The 18,229-nt window shown below is 44.0% G+C and overlaps 1 protein-coding gene across 1 annotated transcript; it reads right to left on the bottom strand.

Annotated features, from left to right (window-relative positions):
- Nucleotides 1–3,149: 3,149 nt before the first annotated feature.
- Nucleotides 3,150–4,130, bottom strand: LOC137373309 (ovarian cancer G-protein coupled receptor 1-like). The gene has a single exon (XM_068038132.1). It carries the CDS (start codon nucleotides 4,128–4,130, stop codon nucleotides 3,150–3,152), a length of 981 nt encoding a protein of 326 aa, XP_067894233.1.
- Between the last annotated feature and the right edge of the window lie 14,099 nt (nucleotides 4,131–18,229).

Genomic DNA, 18,229 nt, shown 5'->3' with positions numbered 1-18,229 from the left:
GCTGGCCTTGCTAGCGATGCGCTCATCCCATGGCTGAATAAAAAAAGAAAGGACGTTCAGTGCATTTTTAATTTAGTTTCCTTTCGATGAAAAGGTATCAAAGTAACCAAAGTTTAATATTCCAGAATTTTATGTTGGGTCTGAGGCCCTGCCCACCGGCCGAAAATTCTCTGGGGAGCCAGGCCAGGATTTTTCGCTCCCCAGGCCCTTAATTGGTCTTGGGCGGGGCTGCCACCTCTTTAAGGCTGGAAGTCCCGCCTAACGGAGCTGCTGGCCAATCAGCAGTCCGGCAGCTCTTATTTCCAGCAGTGCCACTGGGAGTGGTAGTCACTGCTGGGACTACACCCGAGCCACCAGAGTAAGAGGAAGGACAGCCCCGGTAGTTTTTTGGGGCCTTGCCGGGGACAATTGGCCAGACCCCAGCGAGGCAAGGCGGGAGTGGGTGGGGTGGGGGGGTAGTGTTGTGCGTGAAATTCCGGCCATGGTGAGGACATAATTTCTTTTGCATGTAACCACATTGAGACTTCAGACAGAATTATGAGCTTACTCTGCTCTCCACCTATATACAAAGACAAATGGACAAAGGAGTTCTAAGAGACGGTCAACTTAGAGGCCTAACCAATTTAAATGAAAAGATTATATAATATAAAAGTGTTACAATTAAAAAACAGATTTTCTTCCACAGCCATATTCTTAGCTAGCACCAATTATTACTTGAAGCTGTAATCTAATCCCCGTTTCCACCAGTACTCCAATCCCATTCCAATATTTGACCAGAAGCTCAAATTTAATCTCAATTTACTAAAACTTCTAATCCAATCATAATATTTACCTGAACTTCTAATCCAACTCCAAAACTTTAATGAAAGTGCTAATCCAATTCCAACCTCACCCCAAAACTTGAATCCAACCCAAACCTACCCCAAAAACTATAATCCAACACTTAGCTGAAGCTCTAGTCCAATTCCAATCTTCACCAGAATCCCTAATCCAAGTCAATTTCTCACCGGTAGTTGTAATTCAATCACAGTCTTTACCAGAAATTCGATTCCGATTTTGCTTCTTACCCAAAGCTCTTAAACTAGTCCCATTATTTACTCAAAACTCTAAACCAATTATAAATCTTTCTGAAAGCTCTAATTCTTGTAGCTCTAATTCAAAGCTCTATTCCATATCTAAAAAGAAAAACAGCATTTGCTTGTTTATGACACATTGTAAAACATTTGAGGCGAGCATTGTTTTTGAAGCTTTACTTCATTCATTTGGTCACAACTTTAATTTTTTTTATTCGTTCGTGGGATGTGGGCATTGCTGGCCAGGCCAGGATTTATTGCCTGTCCCACCACAGTCCTTGAGGTTTAGGTACACCCACAGTACTGTTAGGAAGGGAGTTTCAGGATTTTGACCCAGCAACAATGAAGGAGCAGTGATATAGTTCCAAGTCAGGATGGTGTGTGGCTTGGAGGAGAACTTGTAGGTGGTGGTGTTCCCAAACAATTGCTGCTTTTGTCCTTCTAGGTGGTAGAGGTCGCGGGTTTGTAAGGTGCTGTCGAAGGAGCCTTGGTGAGTTGCTGCAGTGCATCTTATAGATGGTACACACTGCTGCCACTGTGCGTCGGTTGTGAAGGGACTGAACATTGAAGGTGGTGGATGGGGCGCCTGTCAAGCTGGCTGCTTTGTCCTGGGCAGTGTCGAGTTTCTTGAGTGTTGTTGGAGCTGCACTTATCCAGGCAAGTGGAGAGTATTCCATCACACTCCTGACTTGTGCCTTGTAGATGGTGGACAGGCTTTGGGGAGTCAGGAGGTGAGTTACTCGCCGCAGGATTCCCAGCCTCTGACCTGCTCTTGTAGCCACAGCATTTATGCGGTTGGTCCATTTCAGTTTCTGGTCCAGTGGAAACCCCCCCACCCTACCCTACCCGCAGGATGTTGATAGTGGGCGGTGGGGCAATTTAGCGATGGTAGTGCCATTAAACATCAAGGGGAGATGGTTAGACTCTCTCTTGTTGGAGATTGTGTGGTACGAATGTTACTTGCAACTTAGCAGCCCAAGCCTGAATGTTGTCCAGGTCTTGCTGCATCTGGATACAGGCTGCTTCTGTATCTGAGGAATCGTGAATGGTGCTGAACATTGTGCAATCATCAGCGAACATCCCCATGTCTGACCTTATGATTGAAGGAACGTCACTGATGAAACAGCTGAAGATGGTTGGGCCAAGAATGCTGAGCTGAGATGATTGACCTCCAATAACCACAACCATCTTCCTTTGTGCTAGGTATAACTCTAACCAGCGGAGAGTGTCCCCCGATTCTCATTTACTTCAGTTTTGCTAGGGCTCCTTGATGCTTCACTCAGTCAAATGCTGCCTTGATGTCAAGGGCAGTCGCTTTCAACTCATGTTTAACATAGAAGGGGGAGTTTAAATTTTAGCTAATTACTAAGACCAAAAAAAAATCTTCCCCCTTAAAGCAACATGATGACATCAGATATGGTTACAAGTCTAGATGTTTTCAGAGAAAAAGCTGATATCTCTGTGACCCAGACTTCCTAATGTTTGACTCACATACAAATGTTTTATCTTTAATCAACCATTAGTAAAAATAACAGATTATCTGATGTTTGTGAGAAACTGTGCAAGCAGATTGGTTGCCATGTTTTCTTACAAAATATTCGTAACTAAACTTCAAAAATTACATGATAAAAGCAAAATACTGCGGATGCTGGAAATCTGAAATAAAAACAAGAAATGCTGGAACCACACAGCAGGTCTGGCAGCATCTGTGGAAAGAGAGGCAGAGTTAACGTTTCGGGTCAGTGACCCTTCTTCGGTTCCGAAGTGGCAGTCTTGACAATTCCAATTGACGGACAACATTCACATCCTTTTAGTGGAGAGAATTTCAGAGTTCGACTATCCTTTGTTTGAAAATGGCTTCACTCTAATTTTACTGTTTTTTGCCCCTTGTTTTTTGATTCTCTGACCAGGAGAAAATACTTCACACCTTGATCATTCACTCTGTAATCTCCTATACTGGAGGGAATATAAAACAAGTTTAGGCAAGTTGTTCTCATAATGTAATCCCATAAACACATCACCATTACCCATTAAATAGAACCTTTGTCATCTACATTCCTCCACATCATGGTATCCTTAACATGTAAAGTCAGTTTTATTCATATCTATTGATTTGATCTTCAGCGCTGAGATCTCAATTTCTTGTCTCTTTCTGCCAGGCAGGAGATTTGTAACAGGATCCAGGAACCTGGCTAACCAGCCCTGTGAACTCTGAGATATAAAACAGTACAAGATGGGATCGGCCACACAGTTTAAACTCGTCAGCAGAAGCCCAAAATGGTAAACCTCAAAAATATTGTCAGCAAAGTCACAGCCACGCTCAAATATTGTCCGAACCATGAGGAAAATGTGATAAGGAGCAAAACAAACCAGGAAAATGATGATGGTCACAGACACCAATTTTTTAATTCTTAGTTTCCGCTCTCCTGGAAGCCCACGGACTTTCTGGACAACTGTCAATACTTTATAGTAAGAGTAGATTAATAAAATCAAAGGGAGAAAGAACCCAACAGAGAGCTTATAAATATTTAAATTTCTGTCTATTTGGCGCAGAGGATAATGTTCGAAACACAAGGTGTCATTCTCTTCGTCTTTACTGAGAACCTTGGAGCCTAGGTAAATGGTGCAGACCACTATCTCCTTGAGCCAGATGATAACACTGATGAGCACTGCGGACTTCATGGTGTGTAAGGATTTAAAGTTCAAAGGGTAGACCACGGCGAGGAAGCGATTAATGGCGATGAAGCAGAGGAAGCCAATGCTGATGTAGATATTCTGGTAGAGGAGCAGGCCGCTGAGCTTGCAGAGTATCGCGGAGAAGATCCAGTCATCATGTTGCAGCATGTACTGAACCCACAAGGGCAAGGAAATAAGGTGCAACAGGTCTGAGATGGTCAGATTGCAGAGGTAGACTCCCAGCTCATTCCTCTGTCTGATCTGCTGGTAACTGTGATACAGGGACAGGAGATTAGTCGGGAGGCCGATGATGAAGACAAGGATGTAGACTGCGGGAAACAGGATTTGGTGGATACTGTGGTCGACAGTACAGTTGGCCATCGTTCAACACAATACTGAAACTTCGTCAAATAAATATTTTTACAAGTTCTTCAGTAACACACCTGTTTGTAGTATCAAACTTTTTCTGCTAGCTTTCTAGTTAATTCTTCTTTACTGAAACTTGTCTCCTAGGGGAAAAGCAAAGAAGCTATGAAACAATATAGTCAGAAACTTACAGTACAAATGGGGGCCATTTGGCCCATTGTGTCACTGTCAGCTCTCTGGAAGATCCATCCAATCTGTCCAATTCCCCTGCCCTTTCCTCATACCATTTGAATTTTTAAATATTGATGTTTCTGGCATTATTGTGTCTGGAGTGGGACCTGAACCCACCAACCTTCTGATTCACTGGTGAGAGGTTTGGTGCCTTAACAGCCCTTTGTATTAAAAATTCTCTTAACCTCTCAAGTTGTGTGATTTTTACTCGATATTAATTCTTGGATGTGGGCGTCGTTGGCAAGGCCAGCTTTTATTATCCATCCCTAATTGGCCTCGAGAAAGTGGTGATGAGCTGCCTTCATGAACTACTGCAGTGCTGCTAGGAAGAGAGTATTAGGATTTTGACCCAGCGACAGTGAAGGAATGGCGATATTGTTCCAAGTCAGGATGGTGTGTGATTTGGAGGGGAAACCTGCAGGTGGTGGTGTTCCCATGCATCTGCTGCCCTTGTTCTTCCAGGTGGTAGAAGTCGCAGGTTTGGAAGGTGCTGTCAAAGAAGTCTTGGAGAGTTTCTGCAGTGCGTCCTGTAGATGGTATACACTGCAGTCACTGTCCACCGGTGGTAATTGTCTAGGCTAGTGGATGACATTCCAGATCAAATGGGCTGCATTTCCCTGGATCGTGCTGTACTTCTGCAGTGCTCATCCATAGCTCTGCTGCCTGTGCCCTCTCCTGCACCACGCACCCATCACCTCAATCCCAGTTGGTTCCCCAAAATCTCCAATTTAAAATTCTCATCATTGTAGTTAAACATCTTTCAGGCTGCACCAATTACTGTGAGGAAAGCCAGGCAGACTGCAAAACCAAAGTTGCACTCCATCGTGTTAGTTTTCCAATGGGTGGATTAGATGAAAATTGATAATAGTTTACAAACCTCTAAAAAAAAATTGAAAGTCACTCAACCATTACTTATCCACTTACTTTGTCTACACTTGATTTCCTACCCAGCTTTCTGGAGATTTATGTAAAAATGGAATACATACCTCCGTACAATCCTGATGTCTATTTTTGAATTGTGCAACTTGAATTTTGCCGATTACTTTTTCGATGTTGCAATTGGTAAGCTCTCTCCCATTTGGTTTGCATCAAATTCACAAGTGTTTTGGTATAAGTAGAATTGCGAATGGCAAACGCAGATGAAACTCATAGCAAACTTTATCATCTACAACTTATCAGAAAGGTGAAAAGACAGCACCATCCAAAACCATAAGCCACATCCTGTGTTCCTTCAGCAATATTAGACATCTGAAGATCAATCGATGTTGGGTTTAGAATGGCACTCTGAACCCTTCCTTACACCCTGGCACTCTGCACCCTTCCTTACACCCTGGCACTCTGTACCCATCCTTTAACACTGAAACTCTGAACCCTGCCTCTAACACTGGCACTCTGCACCCTTCCTTGAACACTGGCACTCTGCACCCTTTCGTTTACACTGGTACTCTGAACCCTTCCTCTGACACTGGCACTCTGCACCCTTTTTTTTCAACTGGCACTCTGAAACCTTCCTCTCTCACGAAGACACTGAAACCTTCCTTTAACACTGGCACTCTGAACCCTTCCTAAAACGAAGGAGCTCTGAACCCTTCCTCTCACACTGACACTCTGCACCCTTTCTTTTACACTGGCACTCTGCACCCTTCCTTTAACACTGATACTCTGCACCCTTTTATTACACCGGCACTCTGAAACCTTCCTTTAACACTGATACTCTGAACCCTTCCTTTAGCACTGACACTCTGGACCCTCCTTTAACACTGACACTCTCAACCCTTCCTTTAACACTGACACTTTGCACCCTTTCTTTTACACTGGCACTCTGAACCCTTTCTTCAACACTGATACTCTGCACCCATACATTTACACTGGCATTCTGAACCCTGAATTTAACACTGGCAGTCTGCACCCGTTCTTTTACACTGGTACTCTGAACCCTTCCTTTAACACTGATATTGTGCACCCTTTCTTTCACACTGAAACTCTGAACCCTTCCTCTCACACTGGCAGTCTGCAAACTTGCTTTCGCACATACACTCTGGACACTCCATTAATACTGAAACTCTGAACCCTTCCTTTAACATTGATACTCTGCACCCTTTCTTTTACACTGGCACTCTGAAACCTTCCTTGAACACTGATACTCTGCACCCTTTCTTTAACACTGGCACGCTGAAACCTTCCTTTAGCACTGCAACTCTGCACCATTCCTTTAACACTGATACTCTGCACCCTTTTATTACACGGACACACTGAAACCTTCCTTGAACACTGATACTCTGAACCCTTTCTTTAACACTGACACTCTGAACCCTTCTTTTAACACTGCTACTCAACACACTTTCTTTTACGCTGGCACTCCGAACCCTTCCTTTAGCACTGACACACTGAACACTTCCTTTAACACTGATACTCTGCACCCTTTCTTTTACACTGGCACTCTGAACACTTCCTTTAACACTGATACTCTGCACCCATACTTTTACACTGGCATTCTGAACCCTGAATTTAACACTGACACTCTGGACCCTCCTATAACACTGATACTCTGAATCCCTTCCTTTAATACTGATACTCTGAACCCTTTCTTTAACACTGACAGTCTTCACCTTTTCTTTTACACTGGCACTCTGAACCCTTCCTTTAACACTAATACTCTGCACCCCCTTCTTTTACACTGGCACTCTGAACCCTTCCTTTAACACTGGCACTCTGAACCCTTCCTTTAACACTGATACTCTTCACCCTTTCTTTAACACTGACAGTCTTCACCTTTTCTTTTACACTGGCACTCTGAACCCTTCCTTTAACACTAATACTCTGCACCCCCTTCTTTTACACTGGCACTCTGAACCCTTCCTTTAACACTGGCACTCTGAACCCTTCCTTTAACACTGATACTCTTCACCCTTTCTTTTACACTGGCACTCTGCACCCTTCCTTTAACACTGGCACTCTGAACCCTTCCTTTAACACCGATACTCTTCACCCTTTCTATTACACTGGGACTCTGCACCCTTCCTTTAACACTGATACTCTTCACCCTTTCTTTTACACTGGCACTCTGAACCCTCCTTTAATACTGACAATCTGAACCGTTCCTTTTAACACTGATACTCTTCACCCTTTCTTTTACACGGGCACTCTGCACCCTTCCTTTAACACTGATAATCTTCACCCTTTCTTTTACACTGGCAATCTGAACCCTTCCTTTAACACTGAAGCTCTGAACCCTTCCTTTAACACTGGAACCCTGAACCCTTCCTTTAACACTGGCACTCTGCACCCTTCCTTTAACACTGATAATCTTCACCCTTTCTTTTACACTGGCAATCTGAACCCTTCCTTTAACACTGGCACTCTGCACCCTTCCTTTAACACTGATACTCTTCACCCTTTCTTTTACACTGATAATCTTCACCCTTTCTTTTACACTGGCAATCTGAACCCTTCCTTTAACACTGGCACTCTGGACCCTTCCTATCACACTGAAGCTCTGAACCCTTCCTTTAACACTGGAACCCTGAACCCTTCCTTTAACACTGGCACTCTGAACCCTTCCTTTAACACTAATACTCTGCACCCCTTCTTTTACACTGGCACTCTGAAACCTTCCTTTAACACTGGCACTCTGAACCCTTTCTTTAACACTGATACTCTGAACCCTATCTTGAACACTGACACTCTGAACCCTTCTTTTAACACTGCTACTCCACACACTTTCTTTTACACTGGCACTCTGTATGCTTCCGCTCACACTGGCACTGTGTACCCTTTCTATTACACTGGCTCTGTGAACCCTTACTTTAACACTGATACTCTGCACCCTTTCATTTACACTGGCACTCTGGACCCTCCTTTAACACTGGCACTCTGGACCCTCCTTTAATACTGACAATCTGAACCCTTCCTTTAACACTGATACTCTTCACCCTTTCTTTTCCACTGGCACTCTGAACCCTTCCTTTAACACTGGCACTCTGAACCCTTCCTTGAACACTGGAACTCTGAACCCTTCCTTTAACACTGATACTCTGAATCCCTTCCTTTACACTGGCACTCTGAACCCTTCCTTTAACACTGGAACTCTGCAACCTTTCTTTTACACTGGCACTCTGAACCTTTCCTTTAACACATATAATCTGCACCCTTTCTTTTACACTGACACTCTGAACCCTTCCTTTAGCACTGACACACTGGACCCTCCTTTAACACTGACACTCTGAACCCTTCCTTTAACACTGATACTCTGCACCCATACTTTTACACTGGCATTCTGAACCCTGAATTTAACACTGACACTCTGGACCCTCCTAAAACACTGACAGTTGGAACCCTTCCTTTAACACTGATACTCTGAACCCTTTCTTCAACACTGACAGTCTTCACCTTTTCTTTTACACTGGCACTCTGAACCCTTCCTTTAGCATTCAAACTCTGGACCCTCCTTTAATACTGACACTCTGAACCCTTCCTTTAACACTGATACTCTTCACCCTTTCTTTTACACTGGCACTCTGAACCCTTCCTTTAACACTGGAACTCTGAACCCTTCCTTGAACACTGGAACTCTGAACCCTTCCTTTAACACTGATACTCTGAATCCCTTCCTTTACACTGGCACTCTGAACCCTTCCTTTAACACTGGAACTCTGCAACCTTTCTTTTACACTGGCATTCTGAACCCTGAATTTAACACTGACATTCTGGACCCTCCTATAACACTGACACTCTGAACCCTTCCTTTAACACTGATACTCTGCACCCTTTCTTTTACACTGGCACTCTGAACCCTTTCTTTAACACTGGCACTCTGAACCCTTTTTATCACACTGAAGCTCTGAACCCTTCCTTTAACACTGGAACCCTGAACCCTTCCTTTAACACTGGCACTCTGAACCCTTTCTTTAACACTGGCACTCTGAACCCTTTTTATCACACTGAAGCTCTGAACCCTTCCTTTAACACTGGAACCCTGAACCCTTCCTTTAACACTGGCACTCTGAACCCTTCCTTTAACACTGGCACTCTGAACCCTTCCTTTAACACTGGCACTCTGAACCCTTTCTTTAACACTGGCACTCTGCACCCTTCCTTTAACACTGATAATCTTCACCCTTTCTTTTACACTGGCACTCTGAACCCTTTCTTTAACACTGGCACTCTGCACCCTTCCTTTAACACTGATAATCTTCACCCTTTCTTTTACACTGGCACTCTGGACCCTTCCTGTCACACTGAAGCTCTGAACCCTTCCTTTAACACTGGAACCCTGAACCCTTCCTTTAACACTGGCACTCTGAACCCTTCCTTTAACACTAATACTCTGCACCCCTTCTTTTACACTGGCACTCTGAACCCTTCCTTTAACACTGGCACTCTGAACCCTTTCTTTAACACTGATACTCTGAACCCTATTTTGAACACTGACACTCAGAACCCTTCTTTTAACACTGCTACTCCACACACTTTCTTTTACACTGGCACTCTGTACGCTTCCGCTCACACTGGCACTGTGTACCCTTTCTATTACACTGGCACTCTGAACCCTTACTTTAACACTGATACTCTGCACCCTTTCATTTACACTGGCACTCTGGACCCTCCTTTAACACTGGCACTCTGGACCCTCCTTTAATACTGACAATCTGAACCCTTCCTTTAACACTGATACTCTTCACCCTTTCTTTTACACTGGCACTCTGAACCCTTCCTTTAACACTGGCACTCTGAACCCTTCCTTTAACACTGGAACCCTGAACCCTTCCTTTAACACTGGCACTCTGAACCCTTTCTTTAACACTGGCACTCTGCACCCTTCCTTTAACACTGGAACTCTGCAACCTTTCTTTTACACTGGCATTCTGAACCCTGAATTTAACACTGACATTCTGGACCCTCCTATAACACTGACACTCTGAACCCTTCCTTTAACACTGATACTCTGCACCCTTTCTTTTACACTGGCACTCTGAACACTTCCTTTAACACTGATACTCTGCACTCATACTTTTACACTGGCATTCTGAACTCTGAATTTAACACTGACACTCTGGACCCTCCTTTAACACTGACAGTTGGAACCCTTCCTTTAATACTGATACTCTGAACCCTTTCTTCAACACTGACAGTCTTCACCTTTTCTTTTACACTGGCACTCTGAACCCTTCCTTTAGCATTCAAACTCTGGACCCTCCTTTAATACTGACACTCTGAACCCTTCCTTTAACACTGATACTCTTCACCCTTTCTTTTACACTGGCACTCTGAACCCTTCCTTTAACACTGAAGCTCTGAACCCTTCCTTTAATACTGGAACCCTGAACCCGTCCTTTAACACTAATGCTCTGCACTCCCTTCTTTTACACTGGCACTCTGAACCCTTCCTTTAACACTGGCACTCTGAACCCTTCCTTTAACACTGATACTCTTCACCCTTTCTTTTACACGGGCACTCTGCACCCTTCCTTTAACACTGATACTCTTCACCCTTTCTATTACACTGGCACTCTGCACCCTTCCTTTAACACTGATACTCTTCACCCTTTCTTTTACACTGGCACTCTGAACCCTTCCTTCAACACTGAAGCTCTGAACCCTTCCTTTAACAATGGCACTCTGAACCCTTCCTTTAACACTGGCACTCTGAACCCTTTCTTTAACACTGATACTCTGAACCCTATCTTTAACACTGACACTCTGAACCCTTCTTTTAACACTGGCACTCTGCACCCTTCCTTTAACACTGATAATCTTCACCCTTTCTTTTACACTGGCAATCTGAACCCTTCCTTTAACACTGGCACTCTGGACCCTTCCTATCACACTGAAGCTCTGAACCCTTCCTTTAATACTGGAACCCTGAACAGTTCCTTTAACACTGGCACTCTGAACCCTTCCTATCACACTGAAGCTCTGAACCCTTCCTTTAACACTGGAACCCTGAACCCTTCCTTTAACACTGGCACTCTGAACACTTCCTTTAACACTGATACTCTGCACCCCTTCTTTTACACTGGCACTCTGAAACCTTCCTTTAACACTGGCACTCTGAACCCTTTCTTTAAAACTGATACTCTGAACCCTATCTTGAACACTGACACTCTGAACCCTTCTTTTAACACTGCTACTCCACACACTTTCTTTTACACTGGCACTCTGTATGCTTCCGCTCACACTGGCACTGTGTACCCTTTCTATTACACTGGCTCTCTGAACCCTTACTTTAACACTGATACTCTGCACCCTTTCATTTACACTGGCACTCTGGACCCTCCTTTAACACTGGCACTCTGGACCCTCCTTTAATACTGACAATCTGAACCCTTCCTTTAACACTGATACTCTTCACCCTTTCTTTTCCACTGGCACTCTGAACCCTTCCTTTAACACTGGCACTCTGAACCCTTCCTTGAACACTGGAACTCTGAACCCTTCCTTTAACACTGATACTCTGAATCCCTTCCTTTACACTGGCACTCTGAACCCTTCCTTTAACACTGGTACTCTGCAACCTTTCTTTTACACTGGCACTCTGAACCTTTCCTTTAACACATATAATCTGCACCCTTTCTTTTACACTGACACTCTGAACCCTTCCTTTAGCACTGACACACTGGACCCTCCTTTAACACTGACACTCTGAACCCTTCCTTTAACACTGATACTCTGCACCCATACTTTTACACTGGCATTCTGAACCCTGAATTTAACACTGACACTCTGGACCCTCCTAAAACACTGACAGTTGGAACCCTTCCTTTAATACTGATACTCTGAACCCTTTCTTCAACACTGACAGTCTTCACCTTTTCTTTTACACTGGCACTCTGAACCCTTCCTTTAGCATTCAAACTCTGGACCCTCCTTTAATACTGACACTCTGAACGCTTCCTTTAACACTGATACTCTTCACCCTTTCTTTTACACTGGCACTCTGAACCCTTCCTTTAACACTGGAACTCTGAACCCTTCCTTGAACACTGGAACTCTGAACCCTTCCTTTAACACTGATACTCTGAATCCCTTCCTTTACACTGGCACTCTGAACCCTTCCTTTAACACTGGAACTCTGCAACCTTTCTTTTACACTGGCATTCTGAACCCTGAATTTAACACTGACATTCTGGACCCTCCTATAACACTGACACTCTGAACCCTTCCTTTAACACTGATACTCTGCACCCTTTCTTTTACACTGGCACTCTGAACACTTCCTTTAACACTGATACTCTGCACTCATACTTTTACACTGGCATTCTGAACTCTGAATTTAACACTGACACTCTGGACCCTCCTTTAACACTGACAGTTGGAACCCTTCCTTTAATACTGATACTCTGAACCCTTTCTTCAACACTGACAGTCTTCACCTTTTCTTTTACACTGGCACTCTGAACCCTTCCTTTAGCATTCAAACTCTGGACCCTCCTTTAATACTGACACTCTGAACCCTTCCTTTAACACTGATACTCTTCACCCTTTCTTTTACACTGGCACTCTGCACCCTTCCTTTAACACTGATACTCTTCACCCTTTCTTTTACCCTGGCACTCTGAACCCTTCCTTTAACACTGAAGCTCTGAACCCTTCCTTTAATACTGGAACCCTGAACCCTTCCTTTAACACTAATACTCTGCACTCCCTTCTTTTACACTGGCACTCTGAACCCTTCCTTTAACACTGGCACTCTGAACCCTTCCTTTAACACTGATACTCTTCACCCTTTCTTTTACACGGGCACTCTGCACCCTTCCTTTAACACTGATACTCTTCACCCTTTCTTTTACACTGGCACTCTGAACCCTTCCTTCAACACTGAAGCTCTGAACCCTTCCTTTAACACTGGCACTCTGAACCCTTCCTTTAACACTGGCACTCTGAACCCTTTCTTTAACACTGATACTCTGAACCCTATCTTTAACACTGACACTCTGAACCCTTCTTTTAACACTGGCACTCTGCACCCTTCCTTTAACACTGATAATCTTCACCCTTTCTTTTACACTGGCAATCTGAACCCTTCCTTTAACACTGGCACTCTGGACCCTTCCTATCACACTGAAGCTCTGAACCCTTCCTTTAATACTGGAACCCTGAACAGTTCCTTTAACACTGGCACTCTGAACCCTTCCTATCACACTGAAGCTCTGAACCCTTCCTTTAACACTGGAACCCTGAACCCTTCCTTTAACACTGGCACTCTGAACCCTTCCTTTAACACTAATACTCTGCACCCCTTCTTTTACACTGGCACTCTGAAACCTTCCTTTAACACTGGCACTCTGAACCCTTTCTTTAACACTGATACTCTGAACCCTATCTTGAACACTGACACTCTGAACCCTTCTTTTAACACTGCTACTCCACACACTTTCTTTTACACTGGCACTCTGTATGCTTCCGCTCACACTGGCACTGTGTACCCTTTCTATTACACTGGCTCTCTGAACCCTTACTTTAACACTGATACTCTGCACCCTTTCATTTACACTGGCACTCTGGACCCTCCTTTAACACTGGCACTCTGGACCCTCCTTTAATACTGACAATCTGAACCCTTCCTTTAACACTGATACTCTTCACCCTTTCTTTTCCACTGGCACTCTGAACCCTTCCTTTAACACTGGCACTCTGAACCCTTCCTTGAACACTGGAACTCTGAACCCTTCCTTTAACACTGATACTCTGCACCCTTTCTTTTACACTGGCACTCTGAACACTTCCTTTAACACTGATACTCTGCACTCATACTTTTACACTGGCATTCTGAACTCTGAATTTAACACTGACACTCTGGACCCTCCTTTAACACTGACAGTTGGAACCCTTCCTTTAATACTGATACTCTGAACCCTTTCTTCAACACTGACAGTCTTCACCTTTTCTTTTACACTGGCACTCTGAACCCTTCCTTTAGCATTCAAACTCTGGACCCTCCTTTAATACTGACACTCTGAACCCTTCCTTTAACACTGATACTCTTCACCCTTTCTTTTACACTGGCACTCTGCACCCTTCCTTTAACACTGATACTCTTCACCCTTTCTTTTACACTGGCACTCTGAACCCTTCCTTTAACACTGAAGCTCTGAACCCTTCCTTTAATACTGGAACCCTGAACCCGTCCTTTAACACTAATGCTCTGCACTCCCTTCTTTTACACTGGCACTCTGAACCCTTCCTTTAACACTGGCACTCTGAACCCTTCCTTTAACACTGATACTCTTCACCCTTTCTTTTACACGGGCACTCTGCACCCTTCCTTTAACACTGATACTCTTCACCCTTTCTATTACACTGGCACTCTGCACCCTTCCTTTAACACTGATACTCTTCACCCTTTCTTTTACACTGGCACTCTGAACCCTTCCTTCAACACTGAAGCTCTGAACCCTTCCTTTAACAATGGCACTCTGAACCCTTCCTTTAACACTGGCACTCTGAACCCTTTCTTTAACACTGATACTCTGAACCCTATCTTTAACACTGACACTCTGAACCCTTCTTTTAACACTGGCACTCTGCACCCTTCCTTTAACACTGATAATCTTCACCCTTTCTTTTACACTGGCAATCTGAACCCTTCCTTTAACACTGGCACTCTGGACCCTTCCTATCACACTGAAGCTCTGAACCCTTCCTTTAATACTGGAACCCTGAACAGTTCCTTTAACACTGGCACTCTGAACCCTTCCTATCACACTGAAGCTCTGAACCCTTCCTTTAACACTGGAACCCTGAACCCTTCCTTTAACACTGGCACTCTGAACACTTCCTTTAACACTGATACTCTGCACCCCTTCTTTTACACTGGCACTCTGAAACCTTCCTTTAACACTGGCACTCTGAACCCTTTCTTTAAAACTGATACTCTGAACCCTATCTTGAACACTGACACTCTGAACCCTTCTTTTAACACTGCTACTCCACACACTTTCTTTTACACTGGCACTCTGTATGCTTCCGCTCACACTGGCACTGTGTACCCTTTCTATTACACTGGCTCTCTGAACCCTTACTTTAACACTGATACTCTGCACCCTTTCATTTACACTGGCACTCTGGACCCTCCTTTAACACTGGCACTCTGGACCCTCCTTTAATACTGACAATCTGAACCCTTCCTTTAACACTGATACTCTTCACCCTTTCTTTTCCACTGGCACTCTGAACCCTTCCTTTAACACTGGCACTCTGAACCCTTCCTTGAACACTGGAACTCTGAACCCTTCCTTTAACACTGATACTCTGAATCCCTTCCTTTACACTGGCACTCTGAACCCTTCCTTTAACACTGGAACTCTGCAACCTTTCTTTTACACTGGCACTCTGAACCTTTCCTTTAACACATATAATCTGCACCCTTTCTTTTACACTGACACTCTGAACCCTTCCTTTAGCACTGACACACTGGACCCTCCTTTAACACTGACACTCTGAACCCTTCCTTTAACACTGATACTCTGCACCCATACTTTTACACTGGCATTCTGAACCCTGAATTTAACACTGACACTCTGGACCCTCCTAAAACACTGACAGTTGGAACCCTTCCTTTAATACTGATACTCTGAACCCTTTCTTCAACACTGACAGTCTTCACCTTTTCTTTTACACTGGCACTCTGAACCCTTCCTTTAGCATTCAAACTCTGGACCCTCCTTTAATACTGACACTCTGAACGCTTCCTTTAACACTGATACTCTTCACCCTTTCTTTTACACTGGCACTCTGAACCCTTCCTTTAACACTGGAACTCTGAACCCTTCCTTGAACACTGGAACTCTGAACCCTTCCTTTAACACTGATACTCTGAATCCCTTCCTTTACACTGGCACTCTGAACCCTTCCTTTAACACTGGAACTCTGCAACCTTTCTTTTACACTGGCATTCTGAACCCTGAATTTAACACTGACATTCTGGACCCTCCTATAACACTGACACTCTGAACCCTTCCTTTAACACTGATACTCTGCACCCTTTCTTTTACACTGGCACTCTGAACACTTCCTTTAACACTGATACTCTGCACTCATACTTTTACACTGGCATTCTGAACTCTGAATTTAACACTGACACTCTGGACCCTCCTTTAACACTGACAGTTGGAACCCTTCCTTTAATACTGATACTCTGAACCCTTTCTTCAACACTGACAGTCTTCACCTTTTCTTTTACACTGGCACTCTGAACCCTTCCTTTAGCATTCAAACTCTGGACCCTCCTTTAATACTGACACTCTGAACCCTTCCTTTAACACTGATACTCTTCACCCTTTCTTTTACACTGGCACTCTGCACCCTTCCTTTAACACTGATACTCTTCACCCTTTCTTTTACCCTGGCACTCTGAACCCTTCCTTTAACACTGAAGCTCTGAACCCTTCCTTTAATACTGGAACCCTGAACCCTTCCTTTAACACTAATACTCTGCACTCCCTTCTTTTACACTGGCACTCTGAACCCTTCCTTTAACACTGGCACTCTGAACCCTTCCTTTAACACTGATACTCTTCACCCTTTCTTTTACACGGGCACTCTGCACCCTTCCTTTAACACTGATACTCTTCACCCTTTCTTTTACACTGGCACTCTGAACCCTTCCTTCAACACTGAAGCTCTGAACCCTTCCTTTAACACTGGCACTCTGAACCCTTCCTTTAACACTGGCACTCTGAACCCTTTCTTTAACACTGATACTCTGAACCCTATCTTTAACACTGACACTCTGAACCCTTCTTTTAACACTGGCACTCTGCACCCTTCCTTTAACACTGATAATCTTCACCCTTTCTTTTACACTGGCAATCTGAACCCTTCCTTTAACACTGGCACTCTGGACCCTTCCTATCACACTGAAGCTCTGAACCCTTCCTTTAATACTGGAACCCTGAACAGTTCCTTTAACACTGGCACTCTGAACCCTTCCTATCACACTGAAGCTCTGAACCCTTCCTTTAACACTGGAACCCTGAACCCTTCCTTTAACACTGGCACTCTGAACCCTTCCTTTAACACTAATACTCTGCACCCCTTCTTTTACACTGGCACTCTGAAACCTTCCTTTAACACTGGCACTCTGAACCCTTTCTTTAACACTGATACTCTGAACCCTATCTTGAACACTGACACTCTGAACCCTTCTTTTAACACTGCTACTCCACACACTTTCTTTTACACTGGCACTCTGTATGCTTCCGCTCACACTGGCACTGTGTACCCTTTCTATTACACTGGCTCTCTGAACCCTTACTTTAACACTGATACTCTGCACCCTTTCATTTACACTGGCACTCTGGACCCTCCTTTAACACTGGCACTCTGGACCCTCCTTTAATACTGACAATCTGAACCCTTCCTTTAACACTGATACTCTTCACCCTTTCTTTTCCACTGGCACTCTGAACCCTTCCTTTAACACTGGCACTCTGAACCCTTCCTTGAACACTGGAACTCTGAACCCTTCCTTTAACACTGATACTCTGAATCCCTTCCTTTACACTGGCACTCTGAACCCTTCCTTTAACACTGGAACTCTGCAACCTTTCTTTTACACTGGCACTCTGAACCTTTCCTTTAACACATATAATCTGCACCCTTTCTTTTACACTGACACTCTGAACCCTTCCTTTAGCACTGACACACTGGACCCTCCTTTAACACTGACACTCTGAACCCTTCCTTTAACACTGATACTCTGCACCCATACTTTTACACTGGCATTCTGAACCCTGAATTTAACACTGACACTCTGGACCCTCCTAAAACACTGACAGTTGGAACCCTTCCTTTAATACTGATACTCTGAACCCTTTCTTCAACACTGACAGTCTTCACCTTTTCTTTTACACTGGCACTCTGAACCCTTCCTTTAGCATTCA

This window comes from Heterodontus francisci, chromosome 9 (assembly GCF_036365525.1).
Source record: "Heterodontus francisci isolate sHetFra1 chromosome 9, sHetFra1.hap1, whole genome shotgun sequence".
Taxonomy (NCBI): domain Eukaryota; kingdom Metazoa; phylum Chordata; class Chondrichthyes; order Heterodontiformes; family Heterodontidae; genus Heterodontus; species Heterodontus francisci.
The sequence above is the reverse complement of the archived record's forward strand: the minus strand, read 5'-3'. Positions and strand labels throughout refer to the sequence as shown.